At 37.5% G+C, this 20,903-nt stretch overlaps 1 protein-coding gene across 1 annotated transcript in view; it reads left to right on the top strand.

The window, feature by feature from the left end:
- gfra2b (GDNF family receptor alpha 2b) overlaps positions 1–18,249 on the top strand; it is a 48,024-nt gene extending 29,775 nt beyond the window's left edge. Inside the window, exons 5-9 of the mRNA XM_079448459.1 lie at positions 6,717–6,826; positions 9,084–9,224; positions 9,544–9,731; positions 16,070–16,120; positions 16,897–18,249. Coding sequence (XP_079304585.1) covers positions 6,717–6,826; positions 9,084–9,224; positions 9,544–9,731; positions 16,070–16,120; positions 16,897–17,049 — 643 coding nt within the window. The 3' untranslated portion in view covers positions 17,050–18,249. The remainder of the gene's footprint in view (positions 1–6,716; positions 6,827–9,083; positions 9,225–9,543; positions 9,732–16,069; positions 16,121–16,896) is intronic.
- Positions 18,250–20,903: the final 2,654 nt, after the last annotated feature.

The raw sequence follows: 20,903 nt of genomic DNA, 5'->3' as shown, positions 1-20,903 counted from the left end.
TCGCATGCTTACAAAGAAAGTTCAGGGTTGTGGTTAAGATTTGATTGAACTGATTTCATTGTTTGTGCTGGTTAAAATGAAATGTCGATGTCATTCCATTTAAATTTACATTTAGTCATTTAGTAGACGATTTAATCCAAAGCGATTTACAGATGAGGAAACATTGGAAGCAATTATAACAAATCCTGATTGTTGTCGAAAAATAATGGTTGTTATAAAACACTAGGGGACATTGCTGTTATTTACCATGCATATGCATATGTTTTCATTAAAGGTATGAAGTATTTTTATAGATATATGCTCTGTTCAAGCTCGGGCTGTATTAACTATAGCTGGGTTAGATTTCATTAACCGTGGCAAAAAAATGAACAGAATGCAACGCAACAGGATGGATATTAAAGGGCATAGTTCACCCAAAAATGAAAAGGCATATACTCACCCTCATGTCATTTCAAACCTGCACGACTTTCTTTCTTCTGCAGACCACATATATTTTGAAGAACATCGGTAACCGACTTCCCTTGTATGTACACAAAACCACTGACACATTTTTCTCTCTTTGTGTTTCACAGAAGAAAGAGTCATGTAGAGGTTTCAACGCTATGAAAGTGAATAAATAATGACATCATGAACTATCCATTTAGGAGCTACTTATATTAAATTAGAAACTGCTCATTGAGGGATTCACAATTCCTATAAAACTTTAATATTATCATAATGTAGTTTTATATAACATTGTGCGGTGTTTTAGATACAACGCTGTTGTTTTCTCACCTAAACAATATGGTGTCACATTCTGAAGAAACTTGTACTTGTTCGTTGTTAACAAAAGTAATGACGGAAATTGGTATCAAGCCCACAGGAAAAATGACCACTATACAAAATACAAAACACAAAAAAGCTTGAGAAAGCACGTTCTGATATGAGATTTAATCTATCATGCCTTCAAAAAAATTGTCCACTGGATTCCAGCCCTTGTCCTGCTTATATTACCTGAAAGGACACTGGCATCCGGCTTTTTGTCCTCAAACGCTGGATGATGTATAAACTGAGAAGCCCCCACCATGCCAACCCTTAGGACTTTGGCTGCCCTTTTTATCTGTTATAGCCTTCACAAGTCACCTTGCCTTTCTCACAGCAAGACACTGGAGGACATCCAACAACCGAACCATTTCACAGTGACCAGGCCGAGTACCCGTATATTATTACTCGTACGCAGACATACTGGCACAACACTGAGCTCAAAACAACAGTTACTAAAAGTGAGTCGCCCAAAACGTCAGAAGTGTACACTTGATAGTTTTTGTCTTTTATGACTAATAGCGACCTCACGAACCAAGCTCCAGACATAGTCACCCATCATTGCTTCATCCCACCTTCCCTGTGCTACAGAAATATCTAGAGTTTTCTGACAGTGACAAATGCAATTGTAATTTTTTATAAGCTTAACATTTACTTGAGCTAAATATACACTTAAACAATGATGCTACGTGAAAATAAGTATTATCACAATAATTAGCACCACAGAATTGTACAAGAACTATAAAAAGGTCGCTTGAAACAACACTTTGTTACACTGTGATGTATTTGGATTTTCTTTCATTTTCACCTTCTGTTTACTAGTGCATTGTAACACATTACATGTACGTTTCTTTCATATCTGTAAAAATGCTGTAAAAAATATCATTCTGTGTGTTTGATATTGTCCACAATCCTTTAGACCAAGCATACGGATTAAGCTTAAGCTATATGTTGAGAAAGCTTGCCCTATATGCTCTCATTTAAGACTTTGTGTGCCTACAGGAGTTCTGTAAATCAATCATGGTCTTGTTGCTCAGACGTGGTCCTAAATCCCTCAGACCACTAGATTTCTCAAGAGAATTATTTATCCACACAGGCGTGAACATGCACACATGCAGGAAATAAATAATATTAGGTTTAGAGTTCGAAAACGGTCAAGTCCCTAAATGCAAATGCTAATCTTTAGAGGTGAACGATATATAATCTGTGTCGGCCGATAAAAGCTATTTTTCACACTTTCACGTGATCTTTTATTTGATCAGGATCGATATATGCTGTCAATCAAAAGAGGATAGGAAAATGCAATGAACTTGTGCTCTGTATAGACAAAATGTTAAGAAACATCGCCAGTTTGATGTTTAATATTGTATGAATTAATAACATTCAGAAAGTTAAGAAATATGATTTAATCTTCAGACCTGGTTTCGGCAGATATCACTTTATAATCGGCTATCGGTGGAGAAATGTAGTATTGATAAATCTCTACTCATTTTCCTCAAAAATTGTCCAGTTATTGAATCACTTTGGCGCTGAAAAGATATCGAAAATCACTATAAGAATAAGGAACTATAAGCTTTACGAAGAAGACAAAGCTAAAGTGCAAGTGTACTGACAGCATCTCTCTGATGAAAGCTGAGGGAACATCTACCATCACAGCACGAAATTGCTGTAAAGAAGAAAGACACACACCCTTAAAATAATCCCTTTCCTGAAATATTTGGCCTTGATACTCCGCTCATTGGAATGCACTGCGTGTATTGTCTGTACATACCCCTACTGGGCGGAGGCCAGAGTATGATGAGAAATAGCAACATTAACCATCTGTTCAGAGATCATCAGTGATAAGCGCTTTAATGGGAAAATGAGCAGGCTGCCATACATGTAAACTACATTGACGCTAATTAAAGTAGCGATGCACCAATTGCTCGGTAACCGTGATTATTCAGCTGAAAAAAGCAAAAAAGCATGTTCGGATGTTTTGCTGAATAAATCAAACGGCTGAACATGTTTTAATGAACGATGAAGTTTTTGATGATGCGATCAAGCATCAACCAGTGCAGAGAGAGACGAGCATGCTTTATAAATTAAACAAACACGTCAGCAGTTTAAAGTGTCAGAGAAAGACGTGGCGTCGGAGTAAATTCCAAACTTTAACTCTTGTGACCTACAGACAGGAGAGGGCGGTTTGAGAGTCTGGCAGGGCGGTCAGCTGTAGTGGTCCTAGTTGGAGGAGAGACGTGAACTGAAAGGGTTGTCAGCGTCAACATGCATTGCTTGCATGGATGTTTTTTTCTTCAAATCATTTTGTAGTGCAGCCTATAATAATCCAGCAGTTTTCGTTTACTTGTATTTTTAATTTATAATGTTGAAGGACACTTTTGAATGAACTGTTTTGTTGTAGGTGTACGGAGATCATTACATTCTTGCAGCAGTCAGTTATGGAACAAATATAGGCTATTCAAGAAGGGAGAGGCCGTATTGGTTTATCTTGTTAATTTACTTGTTTAGCGCAATTTTATTTGAAATTATATTGTGCTTCGTTGGTAAAATGGAATGTTAATGTTCCCCGTCTTATCTTGAAAAGCAAGACAAAGTATAAAAAAAGCACATTTTGACCACTCAGTTAGTAAAGAAATTGGCAAAATAAATGAGGAAAACCATGTCCAGTATTTGGCCTTCGGCCAAGTTTTTTTAAATTTGGCTTCAGCCAAGAATTTTCATTTCTCTGCATCCCTTATTTAAAGGCGTGTGTTGAATGTTTTGAAATGTTACACACATTTAGTAAATAAATTGAGATTGATATTTCCTCTGGCATCTATATACCACGTTTATAATTAGGGAAGCTGCATAACGTCGCATAAAGTGAATCTACCGTGTGGTACATATGAATCAGGGAATTTATTTCTTTATCCGAACAAGCAATGCAGTGCAAACCTAAACAAAGTTATGATGCCAACCCTTATGAAAAAATATGAGAATATAACTGAAAATACAATTCGACATAATTAAATTATACATTTATATATATTGGAACCAAGTGCTTATATTCTTAAATATAAGAAAAGCAGCAATTATTTATGTTTTATTCAATATAATTGTATAATTGCAATATATTATTTTATAATATAAACAATTACTTAACGGCTGATATATGGTATGTAGGAAAAAAATACTGTATCTGTGTAAGGGAGAGAAGAAACATTTTGGCTGAATGGTTCTTAATACAATCTTTAACATCTTAAGAATCTTTGTTTCACAAAAGGTTCTTTGTATTGGAAAATATATATTCAGCAATTTTAAGGACTAACAACACACGTAAGCAATACTGCTCTTAAGAAAATGCAAGCTCTATAAAATACCCATGGGTTTACCAAAAATATATACTACACTTTATATATTAAAACCATGTGTAGTTTCCATAATTGTTGTTTATCAGTCAATCGATTCAAATAACATATATCCATAATAGAAAACAAGGACTGTAGGAGGTAAAGAAACAAATGCATTTATCATTCAGAATGTGAATTTGGATGGGAAATACTATTTAAAGGAACATTTCAGCAAGTGCATACTGCACACAAATATCCTTCCGCATGATAGTTTAAAAGCAAGGCACTTCATTTCACAGCATCATTCTCACCCATGCATTCCTCAATTATTTTGGGTCAAGACATTGTGAAAACTGAGGCTAGGAGGTCGATGATCAGCTTTAAAGCAGCCGGTTGCTGCAGTAACACTGGTTAGCGGAGTCAGCCATTGGATTTAACTTTGTTGCTTTGCTACCACTGCTTCCCTTACCGGTCAGGGAAATGTGATAAAGGTCCGATGGATAATGAAGCATAAAAAAACAGAGCCGGCAGCCAAAAGTAACTTTTTATCCGCCTCGCATGAGTGCTTCGCATATTTTTTGAAACAAATGTTCAGTGACTCGCTAGATCGGTTAGAGGATTTGCTAAATCAGTTTGACGTTAAATTGCCAGACGTACACAAGCTGGTCACAAAGAGAAATGACATCCAAACCCTTTCATTCATTTTCTCTAACCCCTGCCCACCATTTAAGAGAGAGTCACCACCGTCTGTCTCACACTCGCACGTGATTGGAAAGATTGTTGCGCACGATGTCGTGCAAATAACGGCTGACATCCATTTAGTGATGTCCCTTAATGACATAGCAGGTGCCTTGAGGGAGGCGGGGGTGATGGTAATATTAATGCTGATGATAACAGTTAACACTCCAACCCTGCAAATCTGTTACCAGGGGCCTTCATTTACACATCTCCTGCCCTTGTGCTTCCTTGAGCTCGGCAGAATGTAATTAACAATGTAAATCATCGGCTCCACTGAGAGCTTTGTTAATTTAGCTGAGTGCTGTTATTATGTTTTTGGTTTTAACAGAAAAACAAGCTGGCCCGTGTGCCCCTTTCCTGCGTTGCCTTTTGAAAATATCTTATCACATATGAAACTTAATAACATCTGTGAAATGTTAACACCACAGCTGTCACATAAAATAACGAGTTATTCTGTGCACAAATCTTTTTAAAGGTCTTTTTTAAAGTCATGAATTACCCTCAAGTGGTTCCAAACCTGTATAAATTTCTTGGTTTGGTTGAACTCGAAGAAAGATATTTGAAGAATGTGAACAACTAAGATTTCTGGGGCGTCGTTGACTACCATAGTATCATTTTCTTTCTGTTGAACACAAAATTAGATATTTTGAAGAATTCCGAAAAACAGACAGTTCTTGGGCACCTCTGCCTACCATTTTAATTATTTCTACTATGGTCATCAATGACGTCCCAGAAATCTCAGTAGCTTAAATTCTTCCAAATATCCTTCATTGTGTTTCACAGAACTCATTCATACAGGTTTTCATTATTTGGGTGAATGATCCTTGTCAATAGGTTTTGTTAGTTTAAGTAACCAAACAACATTGACCCACTTTCACTTCCATTGTATGGGCCGAACACCATTGAGACATCTCTCAAAGTATCTTCTTTCGTGTTCCTCAGAAGAAAGAGTCGTACACAGGTTTAAGGTTAAATTATTCTTAAAAAGTGTATAATACATGCAGGTTCAATAATGAAAAAGTGTCTGTGTTCTTTTTGTAAAATGCCAATGTCAATGTCAAATAAATTCATAGCTTGTGTAAAAAATTTTTAAAAATAAATAACAACACAGGAAAAAACAGCATCACAGCAACATCCATTTCCATGTCAATAAAGCAGAGTAGAAAGGATGACCTTTTTGGCCAGTGCCCATGAGAGTGACACATATTCCGTTCTTTGTTCCGGGAGGTAAACACCCAGCAGGCAACACCTCCCGAGTGCGCTCGACGGTCAAAACAGCGCGGTTAGTATTCACGGCAGGCCGAGTCGGGGAGTCAGCGGTCCGTACAGCAGTTAACATTCGACGTTAATCGGGGTCCCAGTGGAGGTTGCGTAGCACGAGACATCCATCTCGCCAGCATTATCTGAAGGAAGGGCTGTTGTTCAGTGTGGAGGGAGAGATTTCATATTCAAGAATAAGTACTAATGTGACCCCCTGCCCAACTTGGGTCTGTTTGTGAATGCGTGCGGCCCCCTAGGAAGTGGCTGTTTGAGGCAGATTGCTTGAGTTGGAGAAAGACCACATAGAGTCCAGCAGAAAACAGCCTTCAATTGGAACCCAACAGCGGTGATAAATAACTGTGGGAATAAATCCTTCCCGTATTTTCCTTTAGCTTTATCCTAAGGTGCTTGACGTCGGTGGGAGTACACACTGCGGTTATATGAGTGGATGATTATGCATGATTTCTGTAATACAGAATTCTAAATCTGGATGGATTGGTGGGTTATTCATGCTTTCATCTAAGTCCTATTCATTCAAATGTGTTAAAAATGTTGAATTCTATCATTTGTTTTGTTTGTTTGGATTAGATCCAGACTGGCAGACTTCCACATGAATTGCCAGACGACGGCGCATTCCATAACAAGCTGTCCTAATGATAACTACCACGGTTGTCTGGTGTCCTACGTTGGACTCATCGGTGAGTGATTATGGGAGAAATCTGCTTCACGGCAATAAAGCGCTGGAATTTGCGATTGCATTTTAATGAACTGATTTAACTGCGGTGTGTATTGTTGCTATCTTTAGAGGTTTTTATACAGTGAGACATCTAGCCAAATATCATGAAGAACAGAAGACCCTGTGTTGCACATAGATAACGCCGACTTTTAGTGATCTGGTTAATGAGATTGTCATAGCATATACAAATTTTAATAAAAATTTTATATGATGTGAATTTATACTATTGATTGAACTAATTGCATCTACAAATTTACTCCAATAAAGAATTGATCATCAAAACATTGCGGCAAACAAAAGCATTCAATAATCTGCTGTATTTTAATAATTGTTTTTATCTAGTTAATTTATAATTCATTTTAATATGCAAATGCAGACTCAGATATTTAGAAGTCGTGTTTCATCTCAGTGGTTTTCAGCATCCTGCATCATGAGTGCATTTCTTTATATAGAAAACAATGTTTATTATAAAGAAACGCTGGCTATAACTGGCTGTTTGAGAATATAAATGACCCTTTCAAAAACCAGCGAAACCATAGTTTGCCATTGTGTGTTAATGTTCTCCACGATCTGTGTTGATTCACATTTATTGGCGTAAATCACGCATTTGTGTATAGGGATAAGTGTCTCATCTAGAATGCCAATCACTCGCAGCACAACCGCAAAGGCATGGAAGCCTTCATGTGCCTCCGTAACGTTGTGCCTGGCTAAAGGTGTATATAATCGGTGGCAGGATGTTTGCCACTAAGTGAACGCACCGTCACACCGAGGTCTTTCACAGACCATATTCATCCCCAAACACCTCCAGAAAACTCCCCTTGGGGCAAAAATTAAGAGCCGCCATGCAGCCGCATGTTTTTTGTGGCTGAGGGTGTAGCTCCCTCGAGTTTGTCTCGACAAAGTTGGGCCAAGAAGATGCAACAGTTTCAGAATTTTCTTCCGTGGCAGGCTTAATTTATGTCGAATGTTCTCTTCTGACATGGTAGCCAATGGACTAACATGTTCTCTAATGAAATGGTGCAAATACACAAATTAATCGGCTCTGCGGATGGCGCCGTCTTTGATTTAAGGCAACTATTCGCTGTATCGCTTTATAAGTGAAATTAAACTGCAATGTAGAAAAGCTTATTGCATAGCGGTATGAACCATCAAAGGCGATAAGGTATAGCTAAGAGCGCTCCAAACCAACGTTACGAAAGTATGGCTTACAGAATGTATACTTAACTAAGAAGGTTTCGGGAAACACGTATTGACGATAAGGTACAGCTTTAAGTATAACTTAAGTACGACGTAGCGCTAAGAAGGTTTCGGGAAACACGTATTGACGATAAGGTACAGCTTTAAGTATAACTTAAGTACGACGTAGCGCTAAGAAGGTTTCGGGAAACGCAGCCCTTGATGTTTCGCAATGCGACATCAGTCTGAACCGTCATATCCGAATACATGCGTCTTTTGTGTCATTGTAGATCGACATGCTTTACAATTCCACGCTGATTTAAAGCTTCACGCATCACTCTGTTGAACGGAAGTGAACACACAGTTAAGCATCAGATTATAAACATTAGCACTTGCGCTGTCTGATGCAACAAATGACTATAGAATTATAATAAAAAAATTTATAATGATAACACAAATTTATACAATTGGAAGATCTATGTACAGATGTGTGCATTTACAGTATATACCGCTGTATAAATAAAAAATGTACATATGTATTTAAATAGTACTTGCGAGAGAGGTGCCGATTAGGAGTAAAGAAAAGAATTGTAGAGAAAAAGACAAAGACATATGGTAATAAAAACAGGTAACAATTCTCTGGTAGGTAGCTGTTTAAGCTGATGATGGCATTGGGGCATCTGTAACGTCTGCCTGAGGGGGAGTTGTGGCCGGGGTGAGAGGGGTCCGTAATGATGTTACCTGCCTGTTTCTTCACTCTAATATGACTAAATTTACAATGGTGAACTGACAGTTAAGGGATTTTTTTCAGGAATAAACAACTGCTTTTAGAACTTAAGCTACAAACCATAATCATGGGGTTTTAAAAAATCTAAATCTGATCATAATGCAAACAAATTCCTCTCAAGGACAGAGCAGACCAACAACCTCTGGCCATTACACTCAGCCAAACAACACATTATCCTCCAGACAGCCACATCTATAAAGCAACGTTGCTCCCTTACCATGAATATTTATGAGAATCTCTATCCTTGGCCTTACAGGATCAGATGTGACTCCTAACTACGTGGACTCCAGCCATACCAACATAACCATTTCCCCTTGGTGTGGTTGTCGAGGCAGCGGAAATCATGAAGCGGAATGCGAGGCCTTCCTGCGGGACTTCAGAGAGAACACGTGTCTGAGTAAGTGGAGATGAGACGTTCCTCACGTAACCTCACGCCCTGACCAGACATGCTGAAGGGCTTAACCTCAATAGAATGTTAATGAGAAACACTGTGTCTTGCTGTTTTAATTTTGTATATTTGCACGAAAAAGCCACGGCCCTGTTTATTGTAATTATATAGAAAGATGTGGCAAGAAAAATTCTTCAAAATGTCTCCCTTTGTTTTTCACGTAAGAATATGACACCGGTTCAAAATGACAAAACGCTAAGAGTCAATGATGACACAATATTCCACATATTCTGATTTGTTTAGATCATTTGTGTTTGTTAATGTGCAGAAAATGCAATCCAGGCGTTCGGATATGGTACAGATGGAGGTATAGTTCCCATCACCGAGTCACAGTCAGCGGTGCCGTCGGTACAGACCAACCTGCAGCCGGCTATCATCAACAAACACGTCATCGGCTCAAACGATGTTAAGCCAATCGACAGTGCATGTGTTTTCTCCACATGCGCTAACCTTCAGGTTAGTCTACAGGTATTTTTGTGCACAGCAGTGTTGTTTGCCCAGCGACTGCATGGATAAAAATTAAGACATTGATGTTGATGATGATGACGATGAGCTACAGTTTGATCATATTAGAGCTGTCAGTTTAACACACTAAATTAGTGCACGTAATCTAAAAATAATGTTATAAAATGAATAAGATAATTTATAGATCCCTTATTTGCGCGTGTTTCTGTAATGAGTGATTTTCCATCAGAAGCCTTAGATCCCAGTTGAACGTGTAAAGAACACTGCAGCTCGGTGGGGCTCTCAAACACATTTTGTCTTTGTCTCTTTTATCCATTACGATCCAAGAAACCAATAGTGTGCACAGAAAAACACCCATTTTCCAAACCCAGAGTAGTAAAACCTATATCACTTCTCTGCGAATGCGGACAAAACACAAAAATCCATTACACCCTGAATGGTAAAATCTAGGACAAACCTAGAGGACAGCAACTATTGCAGTCATTAAAATAACTGAGGGAAGCAGAATCTCTCTTTGGGGGAAAAATCCATGTTTATCTGAAGATACGCTGAGTGTCTAGCAGAAGGTAAAATACTTTTGTATAATTCAGTATGCAGGTGAATAATTCATAAAACTAGAGCATTCATGGGCTCATGCAGGCCTATTCAGAGCGGACTTTAGGCATGGATCTCCACACCAATGAGCTCTGAAATACCTGCAGAAAGCTGTCTGGTACGATTCTCGTCAATCTCAATGGCAGTTCCTCTGCTATTGTTGAATGGTTATTAATGGAAGGAGCTTCTTGACCTCAGAATGTTGCAAATACCAAGAGGACCAGACAAGCTCCAGAATGGAAGTTACGCAATCACATTGTAACTGTTGCAAATGCAAAAGGGAACGATGACATTATATGGAAAGAACAACGGGCCATTAAAATGAGCAAAGCCCTGAGGCTTTAACACAGAGGATGGCTGAATGGCTGTGCATTGCGTTGATACTATACTCTTAGCCCATGTTTTTGTACCCAGATAGCACAGTTATGTCTGCAAGATGTCTTCTGAAGATCTGAAAAATGTATACACATGCATGTACATCTGTGACAAGTCTATTTGATGTCTGAATTAACATCTGGAAGACATATTTTTTGGATTGTTTGAGAGATGTCATGTAGACATCTAGATGTTTGTAAGATTTCTAATATTTTAGAAAGCACTGTATGTAAAACTGGCATTTATAAGATATTTTTACACGGCTGATGTTTTCCAGATCTTTAGCAGACATCTTACAGAAGTATCTGTGCCTTTTGGAAAACGTCCTGGAAAGGGCAGTTTTACATACATTCTTAATCATAACCATCTTACAGACATCTCCTGTCCCAGAGACATATTGCAGATGAGCAAACAATCAAAAACATACGTCTTGGAGATGTATGCGCGCAATCAGGGAATGTATATGATGCTGGATTCAAGATTACAATGAAATTAACAACAGATTTATCTCTAAAACATTAAGAATTTTCAAAAACATTTGTGATATGACAACATTCAAGATTAAATGGGACCTTATGCATAGAAATGAATTAAAATTCAATACAGTAGTCACTGAAAAATAAAGCTGAATTTTAACAAAACCTAAGTTAAGAAAGGAATTAAGTATGCTAACTGCAGTTGCGTTACTAGGCCCTTTTCAGGTGGGCTTTAGCCACCCTAAATGTCTAGCTTAGCCCCCCTAAACATTTTTGAGTAATTCTGTAATTTGTACAGGAATCCGAGATCGCTTTAGGCCTCTCTAAAACTCTATTTATGAAAATGGCGGTAGGCTGCGTAATTTAGCGCATTCTTCAGTTCACAGAGTGAAGTGTACGTCACAAGCAGAGTACAAGGTGTGTGCATTAACATGACATAGCATCTTTGCCATTCTTTGTTATAAATGCAGCTTACATAATATGATGTGGGAGCGATACAAGACCCTTTCCCATCCACTGTAAAAGCAATTGTCTGCGTTTACCCCTCAACACGTGGTAACTAGTTGTTTACCTCCAGCAAAATGAAAGCACTTTACACCAATGACGGCATACAGTACTTTAGAAAATGATCATGACGACATGTTCCACTTTTTTTCAGCTCATGCAAAGAATAATTACTGAATAAATAAATAAACATTGATTGAATACTTGTTCCGTTGTTTTACATTATGCCTATAACTATAAAATACCAACAGAGGAATTATTATTATTTTGACAAGCCTACTTGTTCACAGGGTTTTGTCATTACTGCAATCACATGTGCATGTGCAATTTAGAATTACCGGCGGCTTCGGGTGAGAAAATAGTTCCCCACTCACGGTGGCATTATAATAAGCGTGGAAAACATAAAAAAATGTCTTGAGATAAAACATCTGAAAAATGACCATGGTATAAGTGGAATAATTGACTCCGGTCCTTTGAATCAATTTGTCCATTTAAATGTGGAATCATCAAACGCAAGTAAATTATGGATTACCTCAGGGATCAGTTTTAGGACCCTTGCTATTCTCCATATACAAGGAAACCTTATCAGAAAACATGGAATTATCTTCCACTGTTATGCAGATGATACTCAGCTGGAAGGAATCATATGATCTTTATGAGATATACAGCTATCCAAATTGGCAGAATGCATCGAAGATATACAAATTTGGATGACTTGTAATTTCCTTCTTTTAAATTCTAATAAAACAGAAATATTACTTATCAAACTAAAGACACGTAAGCCGAATATTTCCGATTATAACCTGCAAGTTGAAGGCTGCAATGTTACTCCAACAAATACAGTAAAATATCTAGGCGTTATATTAGACAGCGACCTGTCTTTTCGAAATCACATCTGAAATGTCACAAAAACAGCCTTCTTCCACCTTGAAATATTCTATGTGTTGCTGACGCAGAGATGCTTATTCATACATTTGTGACCTCAAGACTTGACTACTGTAATGCGCTACTTAGTGGTTGTCCTGCATCATAAATAAACAAACTACAGTTAGTTCAGAATGCAGCTGCCAAAGTTCTATCCAGGTCCAGAAAATAGCATCACATAACCCCAATGATATCAACCCTTCACTGGCTACCCATTAAGTATCGCATTGACTTTAAAATGATTTTATTCACTTATAAAGCCTTAAAGGGTTTAGCCCCTACCTACCTAACAGAGCTTCTATCACACTACAACCCATCACGCTCTCTAAGATCTCAAAACTCAGGACTTTTGATAACACCCAGAATAACTAAATCCATGGGGTCGAGCTTTCTCATACGTAGCACCTCTGGAATAGCTTTCCCGTTGTTTAACCCATTGTTTGGTCATATGTAAACATTTTCCAGGGTTTATTTAACCAATGATTGGGTTGTCCCTTTTTGACTCTGGGTTAAAAAAAATCCAACATGTTTTAGTTTACACACCTCTAATGGTCAATGCACACACATATAGAAAACTCAAGCCTGTATACTCAAATGGAAAATACAGGTTTGCCCCTGGCTCTTTTTTGAAGAAAAAACTCAGCAATATCATGCATTTTAATTGTTGTGTTTGAAGGACAGAAGATGTTTGGTTTGGTCAGCAGTGTTATTTGGCCTCCACGTGAAGCTCTGTCTTTCCTTACAAGTGATGTCATCATAAACTCTAATTCTAATAACTCTAAAGCTAATTCGAGTTTGAAAGAGGCTGCATTATAGAGATACCGCCTTGTCCGACCACCTCCATCATATCGAGCCCTGCAGTTCCCCCTTTAACTCCTCAGGAGTCAGTTATAAGCCCCTGGGTGCAGAAGTAAATGACTGTATTCTCTCATCCGTGCTGAAACAAATTACGAAAACTTCACAGATGGAAATATCATTGAGTCAACCGGGGAAATAACTTGTTTAATTTGTGTCTCAGGAAATAGTAGTAGGAATCAAAAATAGTGAATCTGTAAAAGTGATAATCTGATAGACCTGAATCTGCCTGATGATTTGGTGCAGTAAGATTGTGTTGAATTTATGCAACAGTACACTAAGTGAAGAAAACGCTGCGTGAATAAGTGCGCGCAGCCCAGTACATCAAATCTCTGATTATTTCAGTCCGTCATAGAAGTTGTTCCTTCTATTATAAAAATATTTCTATATAAAGTTTCTGTTACTTGACTTAATTTTTTTGTTATGATAAATGGTTCATGTTTCACTCTGCAGAACAACTTGACCATGTTTATTTCGATCAGATGATCACATGTTCAAACGTCAATATGCAATGAATGGTTACAAACAAGCACAAAACAAAATGTATGTTTTTCAAGATTGGTGTGATGCAGACTATGTTGTTAAAATAGGGCACTGCAACTGTTCTGGCTCATCTGCTCATGGTGCTTTGCTTGAGGTTTGTGTTTGTTAGTTGTTGTTTGTTTTAAGCAGCTCATCATCCGTCTGAAAGTCAATGTTTTATCGTGCGAAATTTCTGTATTCAGTGATGTTAATGTGGATCCCACAGGCCTGCTTTTCTTTTCTCTCTTTTGTGTTTGATTGCGTTCAGAAAAACTGCCTTCCGAACCATAAAACAACCTTAAATCTTTGCATGCCTTGTGGGGAGAGCATTTCAAAGAATCAATCAGGCAAACCATTGTGCATTTTTTTCTTCGTTTTATGCAAAACGTCCTAATTATGGTTTTATGGTGAATAAGCTGCAGTTGTTGACTTTATAAAGATGCCGCGGTTGCTATTTTTCAATAACAAGAAAACACAAGAGAACATTTATGACTGTTTTTGTGATTAAATAAACAATAGCAACCAGAACATTTTTTTATTAATATATCACAAGTTCCAGTGCTTTAAGATCTTCTGCTCAAAGCACCTTGAAATGACAGCGACAGTTGGCAAAGAATGCCACACATAATTTCTGTCTTCAGGGTGATCAACCGCACCAATAACTGACATTTACATTCTTTGAAACTATAGTGTGTAACTTCTGCACCACTAGTGACATCAGACAGAAACCCCACCCCTGTCTGTCATTGGTCAATAAAAAAGATAGGTCAGCCCCATTGGTTAAGCTGTAACGGACAAAATCAACCGTCCTTAAAGTTGTCTTGTTATATTAAGCCGGTATATATGAAAAAAGTATAACATTGAAAAATTAGACTCCTTATAAATTTGTATTCTATAGTCCCACAACAGCTTGGTATATAATTAGGCAATACTTAAAAAAATTACCGACAATAAGGAAGTATGTGGCAATGCATCACAAACTAAAAATTCTTATAGGTGTCTTTAACTTGCGTTTTTATTATTTTATACTGTCGTCTGAGGTCAATTGGGAAGTTTGCCTGGTTTTTACGTTCGAAAACCTAAGTAATAGGTTATTTTCTACCCGGGTTTTGAGGCAAGCTCGACAAACGCTCTGTTTTATGGGCGTGCCGCATTGAAGACTTGGAAGTGAATGGCCACCGCTATGATTGGATAGCAGTTTGCATAGTAAACTTAGTTGGAGCCTTCTGTGAATTTGGTTAGAGACGTAAAGTTAGGTTACACATTTTCAGGAAATACGTATTCAGGGATCTCTAACAAAGCAATAGTGACGCATAGTACAAATATGTTTTACTCACATAAGATATTTTTTTATTTTAATGTCGGAATCCAAAGGAAGGTTAGGCATCAACGGTGTTCTTCCACAATATTTAGCTATATTCTCAACAGCATGTTTATTGCTTGCTCGCTCTATCTGGTTCTACGCCACTTGTGTCGTCTACTGTTGTTCGCGAACCAGTGGGCGGGGCTAGATAAGTAGTGGTTGATATTCTTCTGTGGAGGTGGTGTTCAACTTATCTATAGGTGCATTTCAGGACCTGGCTTTCGCTGGGCCTGGTGTCAATAACATTTGGCTTTTTCAGTTCTGACACTTGATGATGTTCACTTGAATACGACTACCTTTTATATAACAAAAGCTCAGATTAAAATGTATGTCTTGATTCATCGCCCCTTTAACATCCCCAAATCAAGATCAATTCACCAGATTCGTCACTGCGTAAGACCAACTGTGAAATATGAAGTATTAAGGAACCATAAATAAATTATCAAAAAAACAAAATAACTCATATTCAGAGTACAATCTCTGAATAAAAACTCTTACAATTTAATGCTGTTCAGCTTGGCATGCTGATCTTGTTTTACAGAAATGTGTATATTATTTAGAAGAAAACAAAAGACAAAAATACTCATTACGAATCCGATGTTTTCTCAGTGTAGATCATGACCCGAATGGGATAAAATAGACACTGTACACAGTTCATGGTTAGATTAATAAATCAATTATAATTAATATTAATAATCATTTCTTTTTTTGTACAGGACAGTGAGGAGAAGTGTTCTCCCTCCAGCAGTTTTGAATGTGCTGATGAGGTACGCCACATTTCACCCAAATTCATCTCAAAATGAAGAGTCATGTATATTTTTATGTCCCTGTCATATATGGTATGTCTTCATTTAGGGTATTCAATATTGAACTCAATTTAAATATGCAGAAAAAAATCACAATGAAGTAAACGCGGAGGGAGATAAAATATAACCCTATAACACATGGCCATGTCTGTGTAATGCAGGTTTACGTCAAACAATGTAATAATGGGGTTAGAAGCCTTAAAATAAAAATAGCCATAGAAAAAAACACTTTCCTTTATCATTTGAGAAACACAGAAACTACTACGTTTTATCACTTGCACAAAAAATACTGGAGGTTTGCTGCAATCTTTCACATGTCCTTACTCAGTGAATAGTAAAGATATGGGTAGATGACAAACTGTTAATGTGTCCTACGGTGTGACAGCAAAGATTTTGAAACCTTAAAATGAAGATTTATATTATATATTATTTTATATTATAAATCTAAATAGTAATCATATAAAATATTATACTATTGCAGCTTGTTTTCTACATTATTGCTATGCACATTAATGGGATATTTGTGAACTACATATATCAAGTTGATGCAGGATGATTTTATGTAGAAGACAATGTGCTTTGCTTTTCATAGCCTGGGTCAACATACATTTCTTTTTCATTTCTCTCATCAAAATGTTTTAAGTTAAAATGCTTTGAGAATACATTTTTTTATAACGGTAATTCTCTTTTATAGACGTTTATAAAGTTTGCACTTGACATTTGTAATGTTTCTGCAGAACGTGCTAAACCCCAATATGGAGGGCTCCATTGACTCAATAGGGTCACACCAGACAGACAACAACAGAGCCAGACATTCAGCTGTGACTTCAATCAGCGTTTCTGTCGCCACACTGACGATAGCCTGCGTGCTGGTCAATCAGCTTCAGTAAACACAGTCTGACTCCACAACTCCAGGAATCATCTGATGGAATCTTCTGACCTCAATCACAGAACTTCTTGAAAACGACATTGATCTCTCTCTGTTTCTCTAAGTGTGTGTATGTGTGTGTGTATGTGTGTATCACACGGCATCTTTAAAAACCAGTCGCAACAGAAAACAACAAAACCTTACGAGGCGTTTATAAAAGACTCCTCGTAGCACCACTGCCCCATCCGAGAGAGACGGAGGAAAGCCACCGGAGGTTTGAAAGTGACGTGGATGTTGTGAAGCTGACAGTTCTGAGAACTCAGTGGAATAAGACTTGAATATTTTCTTGCAAGGACGACGGTAGCCAACATGCTACAAAATACAGCCACGAGTTTCAGAAGAAGCAGACCCATCTCTGTATATTTTCCCTGTCAGATATTCAGCAACCGTTAAAAAAAAGACTTCATCCAAGAAAAAACACTTGTCGCTATTCCTCACCCGAGTACAATAATGGTCACAGCCTTGATCATAACAAAAATATTATATCTACTGTAATTGTTTCTTTAGTTAGAGGAAAGAAAAACAGATCAAATTGAATCTTGACATGTGCCGTTTTTAAACTCATTTCCACAGACACGGATTGTTCAGCAAGAGATTTTCAGAGGAAAGGGCTGTAGCGCACTGCCCTGTGTACAATGTGTAAAATGTTGTTTGTAAGTCCATGAGCTTTTTTCCTAAAGAACCCGAGCATGCAAAGCAGGAAGACACGTGGAACAGCAACAGAAGGAAAGCCATGTGAAATGTATCACCGCGGAGAGCCGCCAGTGCCAATGATGTTCGTCTTAGGCCGTTATTATGTGTAATCATTTTTCTTGCCAAAAGACTTGGATTATACTCATCGAAGAAAAGTACTCCAGGGTGAGCAGAACAATAGATCCATTTGCGGAGAGGGTCAATCGTTGGTGTATTTTATAGTGTGCAATCTATCGTGTGGCCTTACTTTTTTGTCTTTGCTCTGTTCCAATCTCTTACGTAACGGTTTCCGACCGCACCACTCGCGGACTATCGCCAAGGCCGATTGACATGATCGGAGATGTTCAAAAATAGCAGCTCCAACGACGTCTTGGTTTATCTGTGATGCTTTAAAATGAGGAGAGACAAAACCTCAAGAATGTGTCCGAAATATTTGTTTAAATCTGAATAAAAACATCATAGTACAGTCTACAAGAGTCGTGGTGACATGAACAAGCATCTTTCACTATTTGCTTTCAAGCTACCTGGGGGGGAGGTTGGAGTCTGTCAGAGAATTTGAATTTAAGGCAGAACCTGGCACAGTTTTACACTTGTGGAGGCATTCCAACTGTATCAGATTGCTCAGCATGTTTAGTGTAGCAATGTCTCAGATTTAAAGGAAATATATAGAATTTATAGAATAATAGAAAATATTTTATAACCCTCATATCATTTCTAGACCTGCAAACTCGCGAGAGGTGAAAAAGGTGCCACACACAATTTAAATCACTGTCGGGGGTCTTGGGGGATCCTCCTACAGCCCCCATGACCAATGATCAAAATGTTTTGGCCTGCACAAGTTTTTCAAGTCCACAAAATGACATCCACTGTAGCAGCAGCCAATCACATGACATATGACCAAAATGAAGCTCATACGCAAATATTAAACACCCAATTGTAATTTCGCGACTATTAAATACAACTTGAAAAAATGCATTATTACTACTATATATCTAGCAAACAACATTGATGTTACACATAATTATGGTCAGCACAATCATCCTTTTACAGTTATTGTTTCATTACCTGTTCGGAGAGCATAAAAAGGAACATTTGTGGTTAATTTACTCACTCCCAGACCATCTTCTGAGGCCTTCAACTCCTTAGGTACCATGTTGCCGAAAGTTCAAAAAGCAAATAAAAGCAGCATGAAAGTAATCCGCACGGCTCCTGGCGACATATTCGTGTGTTTTGAAGTAATTCGATTGGTTTGTGCTAACATTTTCTAATAAGTGGGATTCTACAGCTTCTGTGTTTGAAATTTTAGACAAATATCAATTGCAACAAAGAGCCCTACTCACTAAGAAGGGCACAGCTCTTGAAAAAAACTCTTGGGATCTACAAGATTCTGAAGAATGGCATATTTTGATTCAAAACGGCGAATTATACCAAAAAGCGACTAGTTTGCAGGTATACATTTTAAACCTGTATGACTTTCTTATGAAGACACCAACAGGTTCTGGCGTGATTTGTAACTATTTACGAAGAGGCTAATTCATATGATCTTACTGATGTTTTAGTTCGATTTGCTTTTACGCCAGTGATGTTAGGTTTAGGGGTGGGGCTTCAGTATTGCAATTGATCATGTTTTTGTATGATTCACATCATTAAAATGTATACAAATTCCAATTTATCTGGTTTCTGAGCAGTTAGGTAGCTTGCAAGTGTTTGACTTTTTCTTAGAAAAGAAAAAGGTTTTATCTACAAAGCACAAAATAAATAATGAGATTATAATTCCAAGCCGACGAGTTACGAGTTCCCGAGATCAAGTGCACAAAAGAAGATTTGTAACCGAACCAAAATTCCACTGTATGGACGCAAAACCTTTGAGACATGTTTCAAAATATCTTCTTTTGTGTTCTGCAGAAAAGTAATTTTACAAGTTTTGAACGATATCACGGTAAATAAATGATGACAGTTTTTTGGTCAAACTATCCCGTTAAACATTCAGATCAGGAAAGTAACAACCAGACACACTTGATTTGGTGTAATGGTAAAACTTTAAACTAAATATACATTGAAGTTGGATTTGTTATTAGTTTTATTTTAGTTGAATGGTAATAATGAAGCACACATGCAGACTGACAAAAAAACGACACTGCGTAGATGTGTGCTCTGGCCAAATTTGTCTGTAAATTCCTTATATACAAAGTATGTGGCATTCACTTTTCATTATATGGAATGGTAAATGACTCCCTGTATAAACTGTCTGAAATTGTGAGAAATTAAGTCAAAGTAATTAACTTAGGCTGCATTATAAAACGCTTTATTTAGCCTACAATGGCATATTATTTAAACCTATGAATTATGCATAGACGGGGAAACTTTGTTTTACACTTTCAACTACACTACAAAGACATCAGCATTTGCAGTACTCTTTTTTTTTAAATACAGGTAGATCCATTGCATTTTATCCGAAGACAGAAATTCAGAGCTAAAAACAACCTCCTCTACGTTTGAAGACTAAAGTAAACAGCTGTGATAAGCGTCGCTGCCCACCAGATATCAGCTCAAGGTTTAATGCTAATCCTTTACAGCTACTTCATATGGATGGAATGAACACACAAACACATGGGTGCATGTCGCTGTAAGATGTTTGCTGTCACATTGCCTGCCAGCTGTAGCTATTCGGCTGCTTCTATTATTTTATGACACTGCTTATCTGCTGCTAGAGTTTCACAGATTATTTTCTGTGAGATCATTGATGCATTATAACAAGCTAATATGTCATTTAGCAGATGTGAATTAGAAACACACTCTAACGTGAACGCAGACGTGACATGTCTTGGCCAACGTGCTGCAAACACATGATCCGCTGTACATTATTAACATGAATTCTTGTGTTACTGTGTAACAAATCTCAGCATTCGATGGGGAGATAATATGACCTTCAAATGTTGGTGTTAGTATTCAGGTGGCTAGCTATAAACAGTTCAAATCGCTTATCTAACTTTAGCTTTTTTCTACAAAGCTTTACTGTTACAAACATACATACACTGTAATAAATGTCACCTATTTCAACCTTTGTTCAAATTTATTATACAATTTATTATAAAATGTATTTATTTACATTTTTAAGTTAAA

The sequence above is a fragment of the Barbatula barbatula genome (assembly GCF_947034865.1).
Source record: "Barbatula barbatula genome assembly, chromosome: 24".
Classification (NCBI taxonomy): domain Eukaryota; kingdom Metazoa; phylum Chordata; class Actinopteri; order Cypriniformes; family Nemacheilidae; genus Barbatula; species Barbatula barbatula.
This window is presented reverse-complemented; position numbering and strand designations above follow the sequence as displayed.